Below are 19,197 nucleotides of genomic sequence, written 5' to 3' on the forward strand. Positions count from 1 at the left end.
AGTGGGCCCCTAGGTCATGGGGCTGGGTAACAATCGTGCCCCTCTGGGGCCCCCTTTGCCAGCTCACCAGCCTGTGCCTGGTGTTGCCATCGTAGGTGTAGCCGTCCTCATAGGTGATGGCCTGCAGCCCCAGGGAATGGGGGTTGCTCACAGTCACCTGGGGGAGACACAGGAGAAGCATGGCTGGGACACAGGGCTGAGGCACCCATGCGCCCTCTGATAGCAAAATCTGGGGCTTGTTCTGCAAACGTGGCTGCTGGTCCCCTGCACCCCCCACCCCTCAGCACCCTGGGGCGTGGCCTCCAAGCCCCACACTGCAGACCTCCTGCCACAGCTGGCCTAGGAGAGGCCCGGGGGAGGGGGGCATGCTGCAGATGGGGCAGAGGGGAGAGGGCATTCAGGCCCACTGGGGAACCCCTCATATTTCGTGATGATTCCCAGCCTTCACCCCACCCTGTTTTCAGTTCGATTCGGCTTGATTTATCTGGGCTCAGCCTCCTGGGTTTCCAGCCTGGGGACCCCAGGCTTTCAGAGTCCCAGAAGGCTGCTCTGGCTGAGCCAAGAAGAAAAGGAGTTTGTGCAAAGAACACGGGGCAGCTCAGGGGGAGACTGGACACCAGGCTACACAAACAGAGGCCTGGCCTGGCGGCTCCTTAGAAAGTTGGTCATGGAGTCTTCAGATGACCCAGGAACCCCACTCCTGGGTATAGACCCAAACAAGCTGAAAGCAGGGGCTCGGACGGACACTTGTTCGCCAGCGTGCGTCACGGCATTATCAGTGTCTGCCAGCAGATGAACGGATCGACAAAATGCGGTCCACCCACAAGGTGGACTATCACTTGGCTGTAAAAAGAAGTGACGTGCTGGTCTGTGTACAACACAGACGAACCTTGAAGATGTCACGTAGAGCAAAATAAGCCAGACACGAAAAGGATAAATAGCGTATGGCTCCACTTCCATGAGGTATATCTATAGCAGGTGAAGTTATAGGGACAGAAAGTCTATTAGAGGCTACCAGGGGCCGGGTTGGGGGGATTGCTTAATGGGGACAGAGATTTGTTTGGGGTCATGGGAAACTTTTGGAAATGGTGGTGATGGTGGCATGACATTGTGTTCGTAGTTGATGCCATTCGATTGTATGCTTAAAAATGGTGACTGTAATGGTTACGGAGAGTGGGCAGAAAAAAAAAAAGGTGACTGTGGTAGTTTGAAGCTTTATAGACCCCAGAAGCTAATCCATTCCTGTAGGTACGGACCTATTGTGTTTGTGTTGTGGGGGGGAGGACTTATGATTAGGTTATTTCGGTCAAGGCCTGCCCCAGGTGAGGCTTAATCCTCTTATGGAGCCCTTTAAAAGAAGATGAAATTCAGAGAAAGACACAGCAGCTGAGAGAGAAAGCCACAGATGGAGCAGGCAGAAGCTGGAAGTGAAGAAACCCAGCAGAGAGGAGAGAGACCAGCAGATGCTGCCATGCACCCGGCCATGTGACAGAAGGGCCCAAGATTGCCGGTAGCCAGCTTCAAGGAGAAAGCATCGCCTGGTGATGCCTTGATTTGGATATTCTCATTATCTTGGAACTGTAAGCTCGTAAGTAAGTCCCCACTGTAAAAGCCAACGCAGTTCTGGTATACTGCATTTTGGCAGGGTTAGCAAACCCAAACAGGTACAATGACAAATTTGATGCTATATATAGGTGCTTCCATAATAATAATAATTAAAAAAAAAAAAGGAGGTGGGGGGAAGGCTAGGCAAATGGACAGACAACCAGAGCTCCATTCTAGCCTAAACATGTAGAGGCCGGCTGAAGAGAAAGACATACAGAGAACATTTTCCATGAGGCACGATGAGTGAGTGTCTCCCCTTGGGATAAAGTTGAGGAATTCCTGGAGACTTGGAGGGGTTCTGGCATGGGGCTGAGGGTTGTTGTGGAATGTCAGGTATCACACATCCTCTCCAAACAGACCAGGGGATGTACTTACTATTGGAATTGGTGATTTGCCTGGACGGGGTATCATCAGCGCTGACAATTCCAATTTGCTGTTCATATCAATGGTATACATTTTGTCCTCAAATTCTCCTTGGAGAAGTTCGATCTAGTTAGAATTGAAACAATAAAAAAAAAATTAGATCCACTTTTTGCTCCCAAAAGAAAGAGCAAGTGGATTGGAAGAGGTCTGTTGGGATGGAATCTTCCAGTCTCACTACTGCAGCAGCCTGAGTTGGCTTTAATCCACACCAAGATCTGCACCCCCTCCCAACCCCTGAGAGCACCCCACCCTGACATTTACAGTCATTGCTTCCCTGAAATTGTTTTTAGCATTACTAAAGAGAGGTCTGCGTGCATCTCGAGACGATGTAACTTCGTATTGCCCGTTTTCAGAAACTGTGGTCTTTTAGGCCTCATGGGAGGGGTCCCCCTTCCTTTGCTTTCTTTCCCTTTCCATTTATCTTGGAGCAGCCCAGGCTGTGTGAGCTGTAGAACGATCTGGATTTTCCTGGCACAGCTGAACACGTTCCTCTGTCCTTGCATTTCTGGAAAACTGTCTGTTGGATCCAGAGGCTCCATTAGACTTGGGTTTGAGCTCATTGGCAGGGCTGGTATGATTTTTGGCAAGGGGTGGTGTGAGCTTTCACCGGGGGTGTTCATGTCTGGTTGTCTCTGAATCTAATGTCATTGGCCAAGGATGCTCAAAGCCGACATCCATTAATCCAATGGGGTTGCCAAGTGGTGACATTCTGCCATCTTGTTTTTATGTATTAGTGGGAAGAATTGTATCAGAAATTATTTTCCCTCAACTATTTGCTGATCCAGCATGTTCAAAGGAAAGATGAGGATAAACGCCTGGTTCTTTCCTTTTACTTGCCCACTTTTCAAGATAATAAATTGACTTCCTGTCATCTTAGGAAAGTGAGCAATAGTTGTTCTTTTATAATATCATTATGACTCAACTGTCCATCAACATATGAACAGATAAACAAAATGTGGTTTATCCAGACAATGAAATAGTATTCAGCTGTAAAAAAAAAAAAAAAGGAATTAAGTTCTGATAACAAATGAACCCTGAAAATATGTTAAGTGAAAGAAGCCAGACACAAAAGGACAAATACCGTAAGATTCAATTTATATGAAATATCTAGAATAAGCAAATCCATAGGGACAGGAAGTAGATAAGAGGTTACTAGGGGCTGGAATGAGATGGAATGGCAGAATTACTGCTTAAATGGAAACAGAGATTCTGTTTGGGGTGATGGGAAAGTTTTAGTAATGGATGGTGGTGATGAAAGGACAACATTGTGCACGTAATTAATGCCACTGAATTGTACATTTAAAAATGGTTATAATGACAAATTATAGGAGATATATATATATATATATATATATATATATATATATATATATATTTACATATATAATATATATATCCAACATTCCACCACAAAAAATTTTTTTAAATATACCATATGACATCATGGGTTAAAATCCACCATCATTCTTATTGAAGTTCAAATTGCTGTATCTTTGGCCAGTGGGAGCCTCTTCAGGTTGGCTCCTCAGTTCTTTTGACATGAACCAGTAGGCTTTGATAAGCATCCCAGCCTGCAAAATGACAAGTCACTCCAGTTTATCTTGCACATATCTCCAAGAAGCCCTGGTTTCCTTTAATGGGAAGTCATATTACATCATATTACAGGACCATGATGGCATCTGGGTCATCACCAATGGCTGCTGATTGGTCATTGTTTCTAGAGCTTTCCAGAAAACAGACACACAGACTCACATGTATATTTAGAGATCGACGCCTCCTGCGTTTTAGCTGCTATTCCCAATTCTAATTGAGAACCTCAGGGCTTTTATTTAATCTTTCTTTTTTAAAAAATATAGTATGTTTTGGATTTACAAGCCTAATATGAAAACTTTCAAATGATGTGGTGTTTGTTTGCAAGGTAGAAATGGTTTCTCAATATGTAGGGAGATTTTTGATGAGTCCACTATGTTTCAATAATACAGATCTTCCAGTCAATGGAAAGAGCAAAGGTTTGAATCTGGGTGTTTGAAAATTCTCCCATTTCATGCAGAACATCAACTAGTTCCATTGCCATATCCCATATAATCAACAGCCCCTTTCAAAGTGAAAAAGTTAGAATGGGCATAGTCCAAATACTCCTAAAGAGTGGGAGAAAGATCAAAGGTGATGGTGGGGTTATACAGAGAAGGTGGGGTTTAACAAAAGAGTATGAGTGCTGAATTACTATATTGATATTTCTTTCAGTCTCCAGTATCTTAGAGCAGCTAGAAGTAAAAACCTAAAATTGGGGAACTGTAACCCATACAAACTCTGAAATCTGTTCTACAACTAATTGCTTTGCTGTGCTTTGAAATGTATTGCTTTTTTGTGTGTATATGTTATTCTTCACAATAAAAAAATTTAATCAAAAAAAAATAAAAAATAAAAATTCTCCCATTTCAGGTTGCAAGGTTACAAGAAGTGTTTCTTGAAAGTAACTGTAAAATCTGAATGTTTTTGAAATATTGAAGGGAAATTAATAGTGATTTCCCTTTACCTGCATGATAAAAAAATACATTATTTCTTCAAAGCAAGTTGAAATAATTTCAACAAGGCACTACTTAATTAAAAACCTACACAAACTCTGCTTTTGCCCCAAATCCAAATCTAAGTGTTAAATTATAAAACACATATTAAGGACTTTTCAAATTTTTATTTGAAAATTTAAATAAATATGATCATAAGAGTTATCAAGTAATTATTTCACCATGCCTTATTTCAACTGTTTTCAGGAAATGCTTCACTCAAACAGGAAAGGCTCTGAAAAGAAAATCTTTAGTGTCATCTACAGATTCACCTTAACACGGTTTAGATAAAGCACATCATCTAAACATGCTTAGCTTTTATTTCATCTTAGCTATACTATATCTGCATCTCCTTTCTTCCTCACCAAGAAGCCTGGTTCTCAAGGACACAGGAGATGACAGGATTATACTGTCCCACAGCTATTCATTTGCTTTATCTCACTTGAGACATATACAACAGTTTCAGAATAATGACACTAACTACCCCCACCAAATATGAATGCTGAAAAGTTTATACAATTGTTTCTCCAATTAAAAAAATGGGCAAAGAACTTGAACAGACATTTTTCCAAAGAAGATATGCAAATGGCCAACAAGCAGATGTAAAGATGCTCAACATCATCGTTCATTAGGGATGCAAATCAAAACCACAATGAGAGACCTCCTCACACCCACTAGATGGCTGGTATTTAAAAGTATAAAAAGGTAAATGCATGTTGAAGAGTTGTAGCGAATTTGGAACTCTAATGTGTTGTTGGTGGAAATGTAAAATGGTGCAGACGCTGTGGAAAGCAATATGCCGCTTCTTTACAAAGTTAAACGTAGAATTGCCACATGACCTGGTAAATTCCACTTCTAGCTATATCTCCAAAGAAAGTGAAAACTGAGTCTCAAACAGGTACATATATACCTGTGTTTCTAGCAGCATTATTCAGAACAGCCAAAAGGTGGAAGCAACCACAGTGTCCATAAACAGAAGCATGGATAATCAATTTGGTCCATATACATGATGGAATATTATTTGATCATAAGAAAGAATGGAGTCAAGAAATATGCTGCAACTTGGAAGACTCCTGAAAACATTTGCTCACTGAGAAAAGTAAGGCACTGTACTAGTTTGAAGGTGCTCTGTACTCCAGAAGCCATGTCTTTAATCCTGATTCAATATTGTAGGGTGGAAACCGTTTTGATTAGATTATCTTCACAGAGATGTGGCATGGCCAGTGATGGATATGCCCTTTTGATTAGATGGAGATGCGATTCCACCCATTCCGGGTGGGTCTTGATTAGTTTATTAGGGTCCATTGAAAGGGAAAACATTGTTTTTGAGAAACTTCAGTGTGGTAGTTAGGTTCAGCTGTCAAATTGGCCGGGTGATGGTGCCTGGTTCTGTTCCTGTGGATCTGAATCATTCGCTTGTGAAACTCTTCTATGGCTGATTACATATGCAGTCTCCACAATGAGAGATGTTTAATTTAATTCATGGGAAGACTAAAAGAGAGAGCTCAGTGCAGCACAGCCCAAGCAGCTCAGCATATCTCATCTCAGCAGTCACAGCTCAGCCCAGACCTTTGGAGATGCAGAAAGGGATCAGTCCAGGGAAAGCTGTAGGAACCCAGAAGCCTGGAGAGAAGGCCAACAGAGATTGCTCTGTGCCTTTCCGTGTAAGAGAGAACCTCAGATGAAAGTTAGCTGCTTTTCCTCTGAAGAATTATACCGTTTTAACTTAAAAAAAAAATCCCCTTTTATTAAAAGCCAATCCATCTCTGGTGCATTGCATTCTGGCAGCTTTGGCAGACTAGAACACTCAGATGCAGAAGCTTGGAGAAAGTTGCTTCAGAGCTGACAGAGACATGGATGTTTGGAGATTCTTGGAGTACCAACAGAGAGAGCAGATGCCTGGACACAGACAGACCCCAACAGATGTCACCATGTGTCTTCCCAAGAGATGCTAGGCAAGCCAGAACCCAGAGTTGTGTCCAGAGGAGCTAAATGAAGGTCTGTAGTAGCCAAGTGAAGAACCCCCACAGGAAACAGAGGCTGAAAGCAACAGAATCCAAGAGCAAGGGACAATCAGATACCAGCCATATGCCTTCCCAACTGACAGTGTTCTGGACCCATTAACTTTCCTTGGATTAAGGTGTCTGTGTCTGGATGCTTTAGTTTGCACATTTTTATAGGCTTAGAACTGTAAAAGTGTAACTTAATAAATTCCCTTTATAAAAGCCATTCCATTTCTGGTATATTGCAGAAGCTTTAGCAAACTAATACAGGCACATAAGAACAAATAGTATATATCACTTATAAGAGATGGCTAGAAACAGCAAGTTCACAGGTAAGTAGATCAGAGGTTACTAGAAGTGTGAGGGGAAGGGAAAAGATGGAGTGTTTGTTAGTAAAAATAAACAAAATTTAAAAAATTGTTTTTGCATATATGACCCCTAGTTGTCCCCCATTTTTACAGGTCAAACTAAATCTACACCATCAGATGATACAGCCACTCGAATCTTCATCTTAGTTCTACAAGTAAATATATAAACATATATAAACAAAACACTGACCACCAGTTCTTATATCTATCCATCTAAATATTTTGATTGTCTGAAGCTCATTGTTTAATAGGGCCCTTAGAAAAAGCTCATGAGAACAGTACTCCAGGAGTTCTTGCATGTTGATAAGACGCTGTCTTGTCCTTCATGTTTAAAGGTCAGCTGTATTGGTTATAGAATCCTTGGCTCACATTTTCTTTCCTTAGATGTCTTCTTCTGGGGTAGAGTATTGCTGTCCAAAAGTCTGATGAAAATTTCTTTTTATTCCCTGTATAAATCACAAGTTCTTTTTGCCAAGATGCCCAAAAGAAGTGTCCTTTATCCTTAAAATTGAGTTACTTGACTAAAATACGTGTTAGTGTTAGATGTTCTGATTTGACATTCTCAGGTAAACTGTTTACTCTTTCAATAGTTTCTTATGTTTTATTTCAGGGAACTTTTCTTGAACAGTAGTTTTAATATTAATGTATTTTGTATTTCCTTGTTTTCATTTTTCTTTAAATATGTATTTTGCATCTTCTTTGCCCATCTTGATTATTTGTTACCATCACTTAAATCCTTTTCATCTCTATATTAGTTTTTGTTTCTTTGTTTTCTTTTCTAAAACTTTTTTTTTAATTTTGAAGTTACTTTGGGCTTACAAAAACTGTAAAAATAATACCAAAAGTGCCCATATATCCTTCACTCAGATTCTCCTAACTTTCATATCTTAAATAAATAAGTGTACTGGTTTGAAACTACCATGTACCCCGGAAAAGCCACACTCTTTAACCCCCACTCAATATTGCTGGGTGGGATTTTTTTAAAACTTTTTTACTGATAGTATAACATATATACAAAGCAAAGAAATAAAAAAGCAATAATTTTCAAAGCGCTCTTCAACAAGTGGTTACAGCACAGATCCCAGAGTTTCTCATGGGCTACCAAACGATCCTCTCATATTTTTCCTTCTAGATGCTCCAGAATATAGGAGGCTAGAGGGCTTAAACACTTTTTTATCATCACAATCAACTTTTTTCCTTCTTTTCTTGTGAAGAATAACATATATATACAAAAAAGCTATAAATTCCAAAGCACAGCACCACAATTAGTTTGTAGAACATATTTCAGAGTTTGACATGGATTACAATTCCACAATTTTAGGTTTTTACCTCTAGCTGCTCTAAAATACTGGAGACTAAAAGAGATATCAATTTAATGATTCAGTATTCATATTCATTTGTTAAATTGTATCTTCTCTGTATAACTCCACCATCACCTTTGATCTTTCCATCCCTCTCTTCAGGGGTGTTTGGGCTATGGCCATTCTAAATTTTTCTTATTGGAAGGGTCCATCACTAATATGGGGGAGGGAGATGGAACTATCTGATGTTCAGGAGAGGCTGGGCTAAGATTCAGGGCTTATCTGGACCAGGGACCCATATGGGGATTGTAGGTTTCTGGAAAGTTACTCTAGTGCATGGAACCCTTGTAGAATCTTATATATTGCCCTAGGTGTTCTTTAGGATTGGCTGGAATGGTCCCAGTTGGGGCTTGGCAGGTTATGATAGGTAGCAAGGTCTACCTGAAGCTTGTGTAAGAGCAACCTCCAGAGTAGCCTCTTGACTCTATTTGAACTCTCTCAGCCACTGATACTTTATTAATTACATTTCTTCCCCCCCCCCTTTGCTCAGGATGGAATTGTTGATCGGTGGAATAATTTTTATTGTTTCCATGGAGATGTGACTCATCCACTTGTGGGTGGTAACTTGATTAGATGGTTTCCATGGAGATGTGTCTCCACCCATTCAACCTGGGGTTACTTACTAGATTCCTTTAAGAGGGAACCATTTTGGAAAAAGCCTAGAGCCAATAGAGTCCACACAGCCAGAGACCCCAGCAGATGCCACTCACGTGCCTTCCCAGCTGACAGGTGTTCCAGATGGCATCAGCCTTTCTTGAGTGAGGGCAACCTCTTGTTGGTGCCTTAATTGGGACATTTTCATGGTCTTATAACTGAGAATTTGCAATGTAATAAATTTTCCCTTTTCAAAACCATTCCATTTCTAGTATATTGCATTCCAGCAGCTTTTACAAACTAAAACAGATTTTGGAACCAGAGAAGTACAGTGCAGCTGTGGTCCGCAAACATCAAACGTGTTATAATGGCTTTTTAAATGGATAAGGGGAAGATTCTGGAAGAATTGTGAGGAGCTTTATAGAGAAGGCCTAGAATGTTTTGAAGAGGCTTGTTGGTAGAAATTTGGATTCTGCAGATACTCCTGATAAGGCCTTCAACAGAAGTGATGCACAAGTTATTGTAAACTGGAAAGAAGGCAACTCTTGTAAAGTGGCAGAAAATTTAGCACAATTGACTTACCTGCTTTGGATTGAAGGTAGATTTTAAAAGCCATGAACTTAGATATTTAGAAGAAGAGATTTCCTAGTTAAATGTGGAAAGTGCAGCCTTGTTTCTCCTTGCAGCTTATAGTAAAATGTATCAGGAAAGAGATAAGCTGAGAACTGAACTCTTGTGTACAAAGAAATCAGAAACTGATGGTCAGGAAAATTCTGGGCTTCCAGAAGGGAGACCCTAGAGAATAGTGCCCTATGTGAGGATTTAACCAAACATGGAATCAGTCAGCCATTTCAGAAAAAAGCCAGGATTCGAGATGGAGTTAACCAGAAAGGATCTGCAGAAAGCTCTATTGTCTGATGGTTATAATCCCTGCCTACCACATAGAAAACCAACAAGAGGGCTATGGGATCTGTATAAACAGAACCACTGCCAGTCTGGATTAAAAGGGACAGAAAAGGGACAAATGGAAGGAAAAATAACTTCAAAGGTAGAACCATGGAAGCTAAGGTCTGAAGCCAAGAAACCTCAGGCCAGGAGAGCAGCCCCACTCAAGCACCTGGAGAGCAGGTGAGCCTTCCACCTCGATGTTCTGGAAGAGTTGTGCCCCAGTCCTTGGAGAGAGTGAAGCACAACTGGGGAGAGCCTGGCTGCCACCCCACTGTTCTGAGTGGGTTAAGCGTGTGACCCAGAGGTGGCAGAGAGCCTGGGTGCTGCCCCAATACTTGGAGAGGTTGGAGCTGAGAAAATGGTGGTCTCCCCAATGTCCTGCAAGGTTGCAAACTCCATGCCCATATTTGGAGAGAGCTGGGCTGCTACACAGGCCCTTGAAAAGGGTGGGATCTGTGACCATTTTTCTGCCTTTCCTTGTTTTTCAAGACTTTTGACAGCTTTGAAGAATACTGGTCAGGTATTTTGAGGCTGCGTCTCAATCGGGATTTGCCCAGTGTTTTCTCACGGTTAGAATAGGCTATAGGCCTGGGGGGAGGAAGATTACAGAGGTGATGTGCCTTTCTCACCACACCATATCAGGAAGCATGCGATCCACATAACTTTTCACGGGTGGCGTTCATTGGGGTCATCTGGGGAAGGTGAGATCCGGCAGGTTTCTCCATTGTAAAGTTGCTCTTTTTTCCTTTCCATATTCTGTTCTTGGACGCAAGTCACTAAATCCAGTCCGCACTCAAGCAAGAGGGAGAGGAGAGCATGTATTTGTATTTTTGGAATTCTTCTGTAAGGGAGATATGGCCTCTTCTCCCCCAGTAATTTATTTATTCAGTCATTTATTTATATCAAGACTGACTCATGCATGTTTATTTTATACTTTGGGTTATTATCCAACATTGTTATTTATTTTTGTTGCTCAACTCACTCCAGCTTTTGTCCATGGGTTTCTGCTGTGCTTTGCAGACATCCTGTCATTTTCACGTGGGGGTGTCTTAGTTTGCCAGGGCCTCTGTCACAAATACCACAGACTGGTTCGGGTTTAAAATACAGGAATTTGTTGGCTCACAGTTTTAGGACTGGAAGACCATAATCAAGCTGTCTTGTGAGACTTGCTTTCTCCCTGAAGACTGTAGAGATCTGGCGCTGGCTGGCTGCAGGCCTTGGCATTGCGTGGCTTTGCATTTTGCCTCCAGTTACATTACGTGGCAAATGCTGTCCGTGTTCTTGCTGTGACCTCCAGGTTCTTTTCCTGAGGCCTTCTGTAATATGGATTGAGACCCATCCAAACTGCTTGGGTTGGCCCCACCTCAACTAAAAATGGCACATTCCCAAGGCACTATTTACAATGGGTTCACACCCGCATGGACACGGATTAAGATTATGTGTTTGCTGGGGGACAAAATTCAATGTAGCACAGGGGAGATTTAGAAAATCAGAGTCATCGTCTTCCAAAAGGTTCAGAAATTTTTCCCGGTGCCTGTCCACACACACACAAAAAGGTTCAGAAATTTCTGTAAAGGCTTTTCTATTGCTGTTTCCTTCTTTCTGTTTCCTCAACTTCTGCCTTAGGCCAGCAATTTCCAGACACATGATTTCAGGGACCCCGGCAAAAAAAAACCATGGCTGAGGGTTGACATTTTATTTTATCAAATAGAGGAAATAAAAAAGCCAACTACCATTGCTCGCCACTGCCATCTCATAAAAAGATAAATTTTAGTAAATAAAGAAACTCAGCATCTGGCTCAGGTGTCCTTATTTTCTCATTTCACCACATGTCATGGTTTGGGTTTGCTAAAGCCGCTGGAATGCAATATACCAGAAATGGGTTGGCTTTTATAATGGGGATTTATTAGCTTGCAAGTTTACAATTCTAAGGCTGTGAAAAATGTTCAAATTGAGGCATCAGCAGGATGATACCTTCTCTGAAGACCAGTTACCGGCAAGCTTGGGCTCCTCTGTCACATGACAAAGAACAAGGTAGCGTCTGCAGGTCTCTCCTTCCCTTCCAGATTTTGCTGCTTTCTGCTTCTGGTTTCAGAGGTCTCCTCTCTCAGCTTCTCTAGGTGTGTCCTGTCTTTCAGCTTCTCTGGGGCTTTTCCATGAGCTTCTCTGAATTTCATCTCTTTTCTTCTGTGTGTTTTATCCTCTTATAAAGGACTCCAGTAAAGGATTAAGACCCACCTTGAACAGGTCTTGAATAGGTGTAGACAATAGGTCTACACCCACAGGAATGGATTAAATTTAAGAACATGGTTTTCTGGGTTACATAAGAGCTTCAAAGTACCATAGACACTGGTCCAAAGATCATTTGGAAGCAGACATTGTGGAATTTTTTGTTTGGTTTGTCTGTGGCCTTCAGGTGGCAAGTGGCCCTGCAGATACACAGAACTGAGGTCAGCTGGGCTCCTCCAAGCAGAATGCTTAACTTTGAGTTAGTGAATCTTGGAACATTAAAGGATGGGATGAAACTGCTGGACAAGACTGACTCAGAAACAGCTTTTCCCACTGGGGGCTGGGGAAATAGGATCAGGAAAGGCCTGGAGAAGACATTTTACTACTTCCACCCAGCAGCTAGTCCTGCTTCCTGAAAGTACTCGAGTTTCCTTTGGGAAACTACCCCTTGCCATCCTCAGGCAGGTGACCCAGTGGGACTGACCCTACCTCTATCTCAAGGAGTAGGTTCCCCAGCCATGGTGACCAGTTTTGCACCCTCTTAGAGCCAATGAGCCATGAAAGACATTTGCTGTTTGGAATCCCTCTTGGCTTCTGCAGCACATAGTACGGATTCTTTCTCTTCCCCAGGATACTGGGGTTTGAAGATGTGAGGTCTAAAATATTGGTGGTGAGCTTGCTACCATTTCATGACAGCCTGGAGCTTCCTGCAGGTGATAGGATGGGGCTTCAGGATGGAGCACAAATGCCATGGAATGCAGAGTGGGAAGGGGGAGGGAAAGTATTTCCCGGGCGGCATGTGTTGAGTTTGCTAGATTAAGCCTCACCTGAAGGCCAGCCTCTCTGGATTTGTTGGGTACATGGGTCAACAAAGGCCTTTTTGGTGCAAGTCCCATGTGATTTAGACTTCCAATCATTGCAGAAGAATGAATCCAAATCGATGCATGCATAGTTCTAAAATTTCCCCCCTTCCTAATCAGTCAGTTTTGGCTGGGTCAGGCTCGGCCTCAACGGATTGGTGGCCGCCTTGAGTCCAATCAAGTCTCCCTCTCCAGAGACGCGTGGAGGTAAGTCACCCCGGATCAAGAAAGGCCTGAGGCCCACACAAAAGGGGAGTAGCCCTGATAACCGCATCACTTACTTTCCATACTTCCAAAGACACTTCTCCCTCCCACATTGCGACTTTCTCAATCATGATTTCAACATATCACAGGTTGGCATAAGAAATCAAATGGGGGGTGCATGGGTTGTCCAGTGATAGAATGCTCACCTGCCACAGGGGAAACATGGGCTCGATTCCTGGCCTGTGCACCCCCCAAAATAATAATAATAAAAAAGAAATTAAATGGTGATTTCGGGGGAGTCTTGCAGAAGCTGCAGACAACACGTGAAGAAACCCCCTTGAAGCTGTTACTGTAGCTACACCAACAAAAACTGCAAAGCATTTACATAAACCACGAGATCTGCAACTCTGTTGGGTAGAAAGCGCAACCTTCTTTTGGGTGCAGGATTGTTATTAAAATAGTCCTTCTGGTAGACTCTGGTGTCAGACAAGAAAAGGCTCAGTCTTTATATGATTCCCTAAAGGAAAATGAATGGGAATGGTCTACCCCCACGGATTTTCAGGCCAGCAAAGGCTGGTTTGAAAATTTTTTAAAAAAGGTTTAGCCTATACAACGTAAAAGTAACAAGAGAGGCAGTGACTACCAATCAAGAGGCAGCTAGGGAGCTCCCTGAAAAAAAATTTCTTTACACAGATTTTCCACATCATGGGGTGCCACGCCCCTAAACCTCCCCCCCCCACCCCGCGATGTGGAAAGTGTAGCGGTAGTTTGCACGTGTATTTTTTTTTCATCCAACAAGAAGCCATAACTTTATTAATGATAGAAACAGTAAAAATTTCAAACCAAGCTGCAGGTTACTCTTTTGAAACACCAAAAAAATTTCCTCATTTTCAGATGGTTACATTGTTAATTCCATAATAGCATTTACAGTATCATCACTGTTGTCCTTCAAGGCTCGGACTGCCTTAGCTCTCCACACATCTGCTTGTGACGTGACCAATTCCACGTCCTTAACTTCCACACTTGTTTCATCCACCACCTCCTCTTCACTCTCCTCTTGTACAGTTGGAGTCTGTGTGTGTTTCTGAATGTTTGAGACAGCTTCACCTTGTACTGTGAATTTCTCAACAGCTGCTAGTTGTGCTTGTTGAGATAAATCCTCGATCTTGGCTTCTCCCAAAACTACGTAGGTGTCCGAAGCTGGGCTCTTGTAGACATCTGGCTTTGTGATGACAAAAAGGATATTCTTAGATTTCCAAATAGTGACTCTAGCAACTCCTACAACCTGTCCAAGACCCAGTTTGGATGTAGTCTTTCGTGTCTTCTTTTCACTCTGACTCTGTTTTGCTTTACTGACTGGTTCTGCATCAGTTTCAGCTGATGCTGCCAGCCGAGCCTGTTGTGTGGCTGCTTGGGTAGAACCCTGTCCCTCCAGCTCTGGTACGGATTCATCACTGTCACATTCTATTCCAGACCCTGTCTCAGCCTGGGGCTGTGGCACTTCCTGCTCTGTAGCGGGGACGGTTTCTGTGGCTTCACCGGGCATTTTGTGCCATGAATGTGGAACCAAGATGGTGGCAGAAAGAGGGGCCCGCGTATTTTTGTAGGTTGGTTGATATCTTTGTTTCAAAGAGTTTGAGATACAAGAAATGCAGAATGTGTTACTTGAAAAAAAATTTTTTTACTTTGAAATGTATTTCTGTGTTTTGTTTTGTTTTTTTGTATGCTATATGGCAAGGGTCACATTTCATGATTTTTCTATGTAACCCTTATTGCATCACCATTTGTTGAATTTTTTGTTTGTTCGCTTTTGTTTGTTTGTTAGGGAAGTACCTGGGTCAGGAATTGAACCCGAGTCTCCTGCATGGCAGGTGAGAATTCTACCACTGAACTACACCTGCACCCCCGAAAATGTATTTCTTTTTAAAATAAAGGACACAAAGTTGTTCAAGATTGGGAAGTCCAGTCTTTGAACCTGAAGTGACCTGGCATTAAGATTGCTGGAACTTGCAAATAAAAATACAATGTGTCTCAAATATTGAGTGGGGCATATTCATACTAAAAAAAAAACAAAAAAACAAAAAACATTCACTGTTTGTCTGAAATTCTAATTTAACTGGGCATCCTTACTGGGTGCTCTTATGTGTAGGTGCTGGCTGAAAAGTGCCCAATTCCGGGTCTTTTGCGTTTGTCTTTAAAAAGGAATATGTTCATGTTGCTGCTTAATTGTACGCTGGAAAGTGGGTCACATGGGGAGATTCTGAGCTGTGACTTTGTTACTACAGTAAAAAGTTGAAAACAAAAAAAAGAAAAACTCCGAGTACACTGATGAATGATGTAAGCAGTTATAGCCACGTACTTTGCAGACGTCAACGTGGAGCATTGGGTCCATGAGTATCTCCTGAATGTTCACAAAGCACAGCTGGAAATCAAAAGCCGGATGAAGTGCGTCAGGGACTGGGGTCAAGATTTCAAGGATCCCGGGGTCATCGAACATGAGGGTCGCGCCTTTGGACCAGACATCTTGGTCTGCAAACTAAGAGGAAAACGACTGCTGAGATCACATCATTCTAATTAATTTTTTTGAAGACTGAAATCTTATCTTATTCTTTAGATCTTAAGAAAGGTAGACAAAATAAAAGTCATTGAGCATGCTTCCTGGCAATGTGGGACAGAAATCCTAGAATGAGCTGAGACTCAGCATCAAGGGACTGAGAAAATCCTCTCGACCAAAAGGCGGAAGAGTGAAATGAGACAAAGTGTCAATGGCTGAGAGATTCCAAACAGAGTTGAGAGGTTATCCTGGAGGTTATTCTTACGCATTAGATATCACCTTGTTAGTCAAGATGTAATGGAGAGACTGAAAATGTAGAGCTGTGTTCCAGTAGCCATGTTTCTTGAAGATGATTGTATAATGATACAGCTGTCACAATGTTACTGTGTGATTGTGAAAACCTTGTGTCTGATGCTCCTTTTATCTACCTTGTCAACAGACGAGTAGAACATATGGAATAAAAATAAATAACAGGGGCAACAAATGTTAAAATAAATTTGGTTTGAAATGCTAGCTATCAATGAAAGCGAGGAGTAAGAGGTATGGCAGGTGTAATCTTTTTTTTTCTTTTCTGTTTTTGTTCGATTTCTTTTTCTATTGTCTTTTTTTTCTGAATTAATGCAAATGTTCTAAGAAATGATAAATATGCAACTAAGTGATGATATTGTGAATTACTGATTATATATGTTAATATGTTAATGTTTTATTTGGTTTGTTAATTTTTTTAATTAATAAATAAATTTTAAAAAGATTTTTAACAGTTTTCCTATCATATGTATCTTCATGCAAAACAAAATTTGCTTTTCACTCTGTTAAAATTATAATATTTTCTTGGATTATTTGTTTGCTCTTTTTGAAAAGCTATAAAAAGTTTTTAATCATCTGAAAAAAAAAAAGCTGTTGAGTACAATTTGGTAGCAAGTTAGCTACTCTTCGACTTCATTTGGCCCCCAGTTGTTCTATAAAGAGAGGAAACCCAGCATTTTCTCATGGGACAGTGTGCCTGGGAAATGGGTGTTGACTTCTCTGCAGTGTGTGGGTCTCTTCGGAGAGAGACTCAAACTCAAGGTACTTGTGGGACCCCTTCCTCATTGGAAGATGAGGATGAAGGCTTCAAAGAGGCGATTCTCGGGTTTCCACCCAACCATCCTACCCTATTCCTTTGTTGGGTAATTCGGGGGAAATGCGGTGGCCTTAGATGCAGTGGGAAAAACACTGAAGCTGAGTTAGAAGCCCTGGGACACTCTTCTGACTCGGGAGCTCACCAGTTATGTGACCTTGGGAAAGACAAAAACTGGAGCTTCAGCTCTCTCACTTGGGAAAAGGTAGATGGCATTATCTCTTTTGCAATGTAACTTAGAAGTGAGGATTTAGGGGATGATTATGATTACTGAAGCATTATGTAGACATTCCTTTTTTACTTTCTGGTATATTAGACAGAGGGAAACACCTGAAGTCTCTGAACTGGAACCCAGCTGATTGGGTCTCTGATACTGGTTGAATAGCCTTTATTTTGTGCCCTTGTGATTGTGAAAGCCTGGCGACTGTCCCGCACTAGTACCCATTTTATCTGGTTATTCAACATTAAAGTCTTATAATTGCTAAAGACAGCCCCTAATGTTTATTAAGGAAGGGCCTTGGGTCGGCCCAGAACTGACCCACCCCGATTCCAAAGTTATCTTGATAACCAAGACTGGATTTAACCAAAGTGGGCCTGCCTGACATGTACAGTACTTGGACATTAACCTATAAGTCACCTATACCCCATTATAATACTAAAAATCATGCCCGTCATCATACGAAGGCTGCCATTTTCTTGCATACCTTCAGTGACTGGGCATGTAACACATCTGCACACACTCAATAATTAGATCGCCTCCAATTACATCATCTGGAGCCATTGTGTTCATTTATCCTAAAACCTGCCCGTCTTTAGATACCATAAAGCTATCAGAGTTACTACAGTTCAGGGAGACAGATTTTGGACCACTAGGCCATGTGCTGTCTGCATTGCGCCTAGCAACACACTCTTTCTCTCTTTGAAACTCTGGTGTCCCAGGAATTGGTCATTTGAGCACATTGGGTGGAGAACCTACTGCTTTTGATGGGTATCAGCAGGGCAGCTGAAAGGATGAAAGCAGACTAGACGGGTATGATGTCCGTGACCTTGGACAGCGGATTTAGCTTCTCTGTGCCTCGGTTTTTTCACCTGTCCATGGGCACGATGAGGCACTATTTCTTAAGACTGCTGTTGGGGTTAAATGGGGTCATACACAGCAGAAGCCGAGTCCAGCACCTGCCATGTTCCAAGCGTGTAGTAAGCCTCAGCTGTCTTTGCTGTTATTTGTAAAATCAGAGCAGTTTCTAGCCTCTGGCAAAAAGATCAGAAGTGCCAGAACAGGATTGCCATTCCTTACCAATGGGTAATACTCCTACTTGGATCTTCACCTACCTTGATGATAAAGTTTGACAGGATGCCCAGACTGCCATAATAAAAGTGATTCTCTCTGGTTAACACCGCCAGTTCATTTTCATCTAGGAAAAAAACACAAAACAGAGCAAAAAAAAAAAAATCACGATGGTTGTTTCAACGGACAAAAGTTATTTCTAAAAGACATAATGCAGGGTTAATGCAAAGGCTTATTTTCTCTCTGTTGGTCTTCAGAAATATCACTCTTAATTACTTTCTTTTTTTTATTTTCAAAAGTTTATTTCAGGCGGGTGCATAAGTAGTTCAGTGGTTAGAATGCCCGCCTTCCACACAGTAGACTCAGGTTTGTTTCCTGGACCATGCACCACCACCACCACCCCCCAAAAAAGTTTATTTCAGGCAGGCCATGGTGGCTCAGCAGGCAGAGTTCTCACCTGCCATGCCGGAGACCCAGGTTTGATTTAGTGCCTGCCCATGCCAAAAAGCAAACAAACAACAACAACAAAAAACCTACCATGTTTATTTCAACAAAAATATGCTTACAGAAATACACTCATGTCGATTAATAGAATGTAATTTAAATTTAAATTATGCTACCAATTTGAACCAAAAACTTGGTACATGGTTTAAGATTTCAAAAAAAAAAAAAAAAGAAGAGAAAGAAAGGACTTCAATAGGTTTGTTTTTTATCTATTAGAAATATATAAAAATTCTATTCTCCCTCAAGTGCTGCTATAGGAGACAGCAAGAACCATGAGAAATTTACCTTTGGTTTGGTTCAGAATAACACATATTGCACTGTAAAAGTTTTAAAAATTGGTGCAAGACTCACTCTCTCTAAGCCCAATTCTGCAAGTGAAATCATTGCCCTCCCACTATGTGGAACATGACATCCAGGTGTGAAAGTCTCCCTGGCTGTGTGGGAGATGACTCCCAGGAATGAATCTGGCCCTGGCACTGTGGGATCAACAATTCCATCCTGAGCAAAAGGGGGAAAAGAAGTGTAATAAGTATCAGTGGCAAAGAGAGTTCAAATAGAGTCAAGAGGCTACT

The 19,197-nt window shown here is 41.7% G+C and overlaps 1 protein-coding gene and 1 pseudogene across 10 annotated transcripts in view; both read right to left on the bottom strand.

Moving 5' to 3' along the window:
• The window catches only part of CATSPERD (catsper channel auxiliary subunit delta), a 91,965-nt gene that overhangs the window by 25,829 nt on the left and 46,939 nt on the right, over positions 1-19,197 (bottom strand). For all 10 annotated transcript variants that reach the window (XM_077121040.1, XM_077121042.1, XM_077121044.1 and 7 more), the window contains 4 exons: positions 18,166-18,248; positions 15,519-15,695; positions 1,981-2,094; positions 68-157 (listed from right to left, as the gene is read on the bottom strand). In XM_077121040.1, coding sequence (XP_076977155.1) covers positions 68-157; positions 1,981-2,094; positions 15,519-15,695; positions 18,166-18,248 — 464 coding nt within the window. The remainder of the gene's footprint in view (positions 1-67; positions 158-1,980; positions 2,095-15,518; positions 15,696-18,165; positions 18,249-19,197) is intronic.
• Positions 13,954-14,712, bottom strand: LOC143650348 (nascent polypeptide-associated complex subunit alpha pseudogene; annotated as a pseudogene).

This window comes from Tamandua tetradactyla, chromosome 11 (genome assembly GCF_023851605.1).
Source record: "Tamandua tetradactyla isolate mTamTet1 chromosome 11, mTamTet1.pri, whole genome shotgun sequence".
Lineage (NCBI taxonomy): Eukaryota > Metazoa > Chordata > Mammalia > Pilosa > Myrmecophagidae > Tamandua > Tamandua tetradactyla.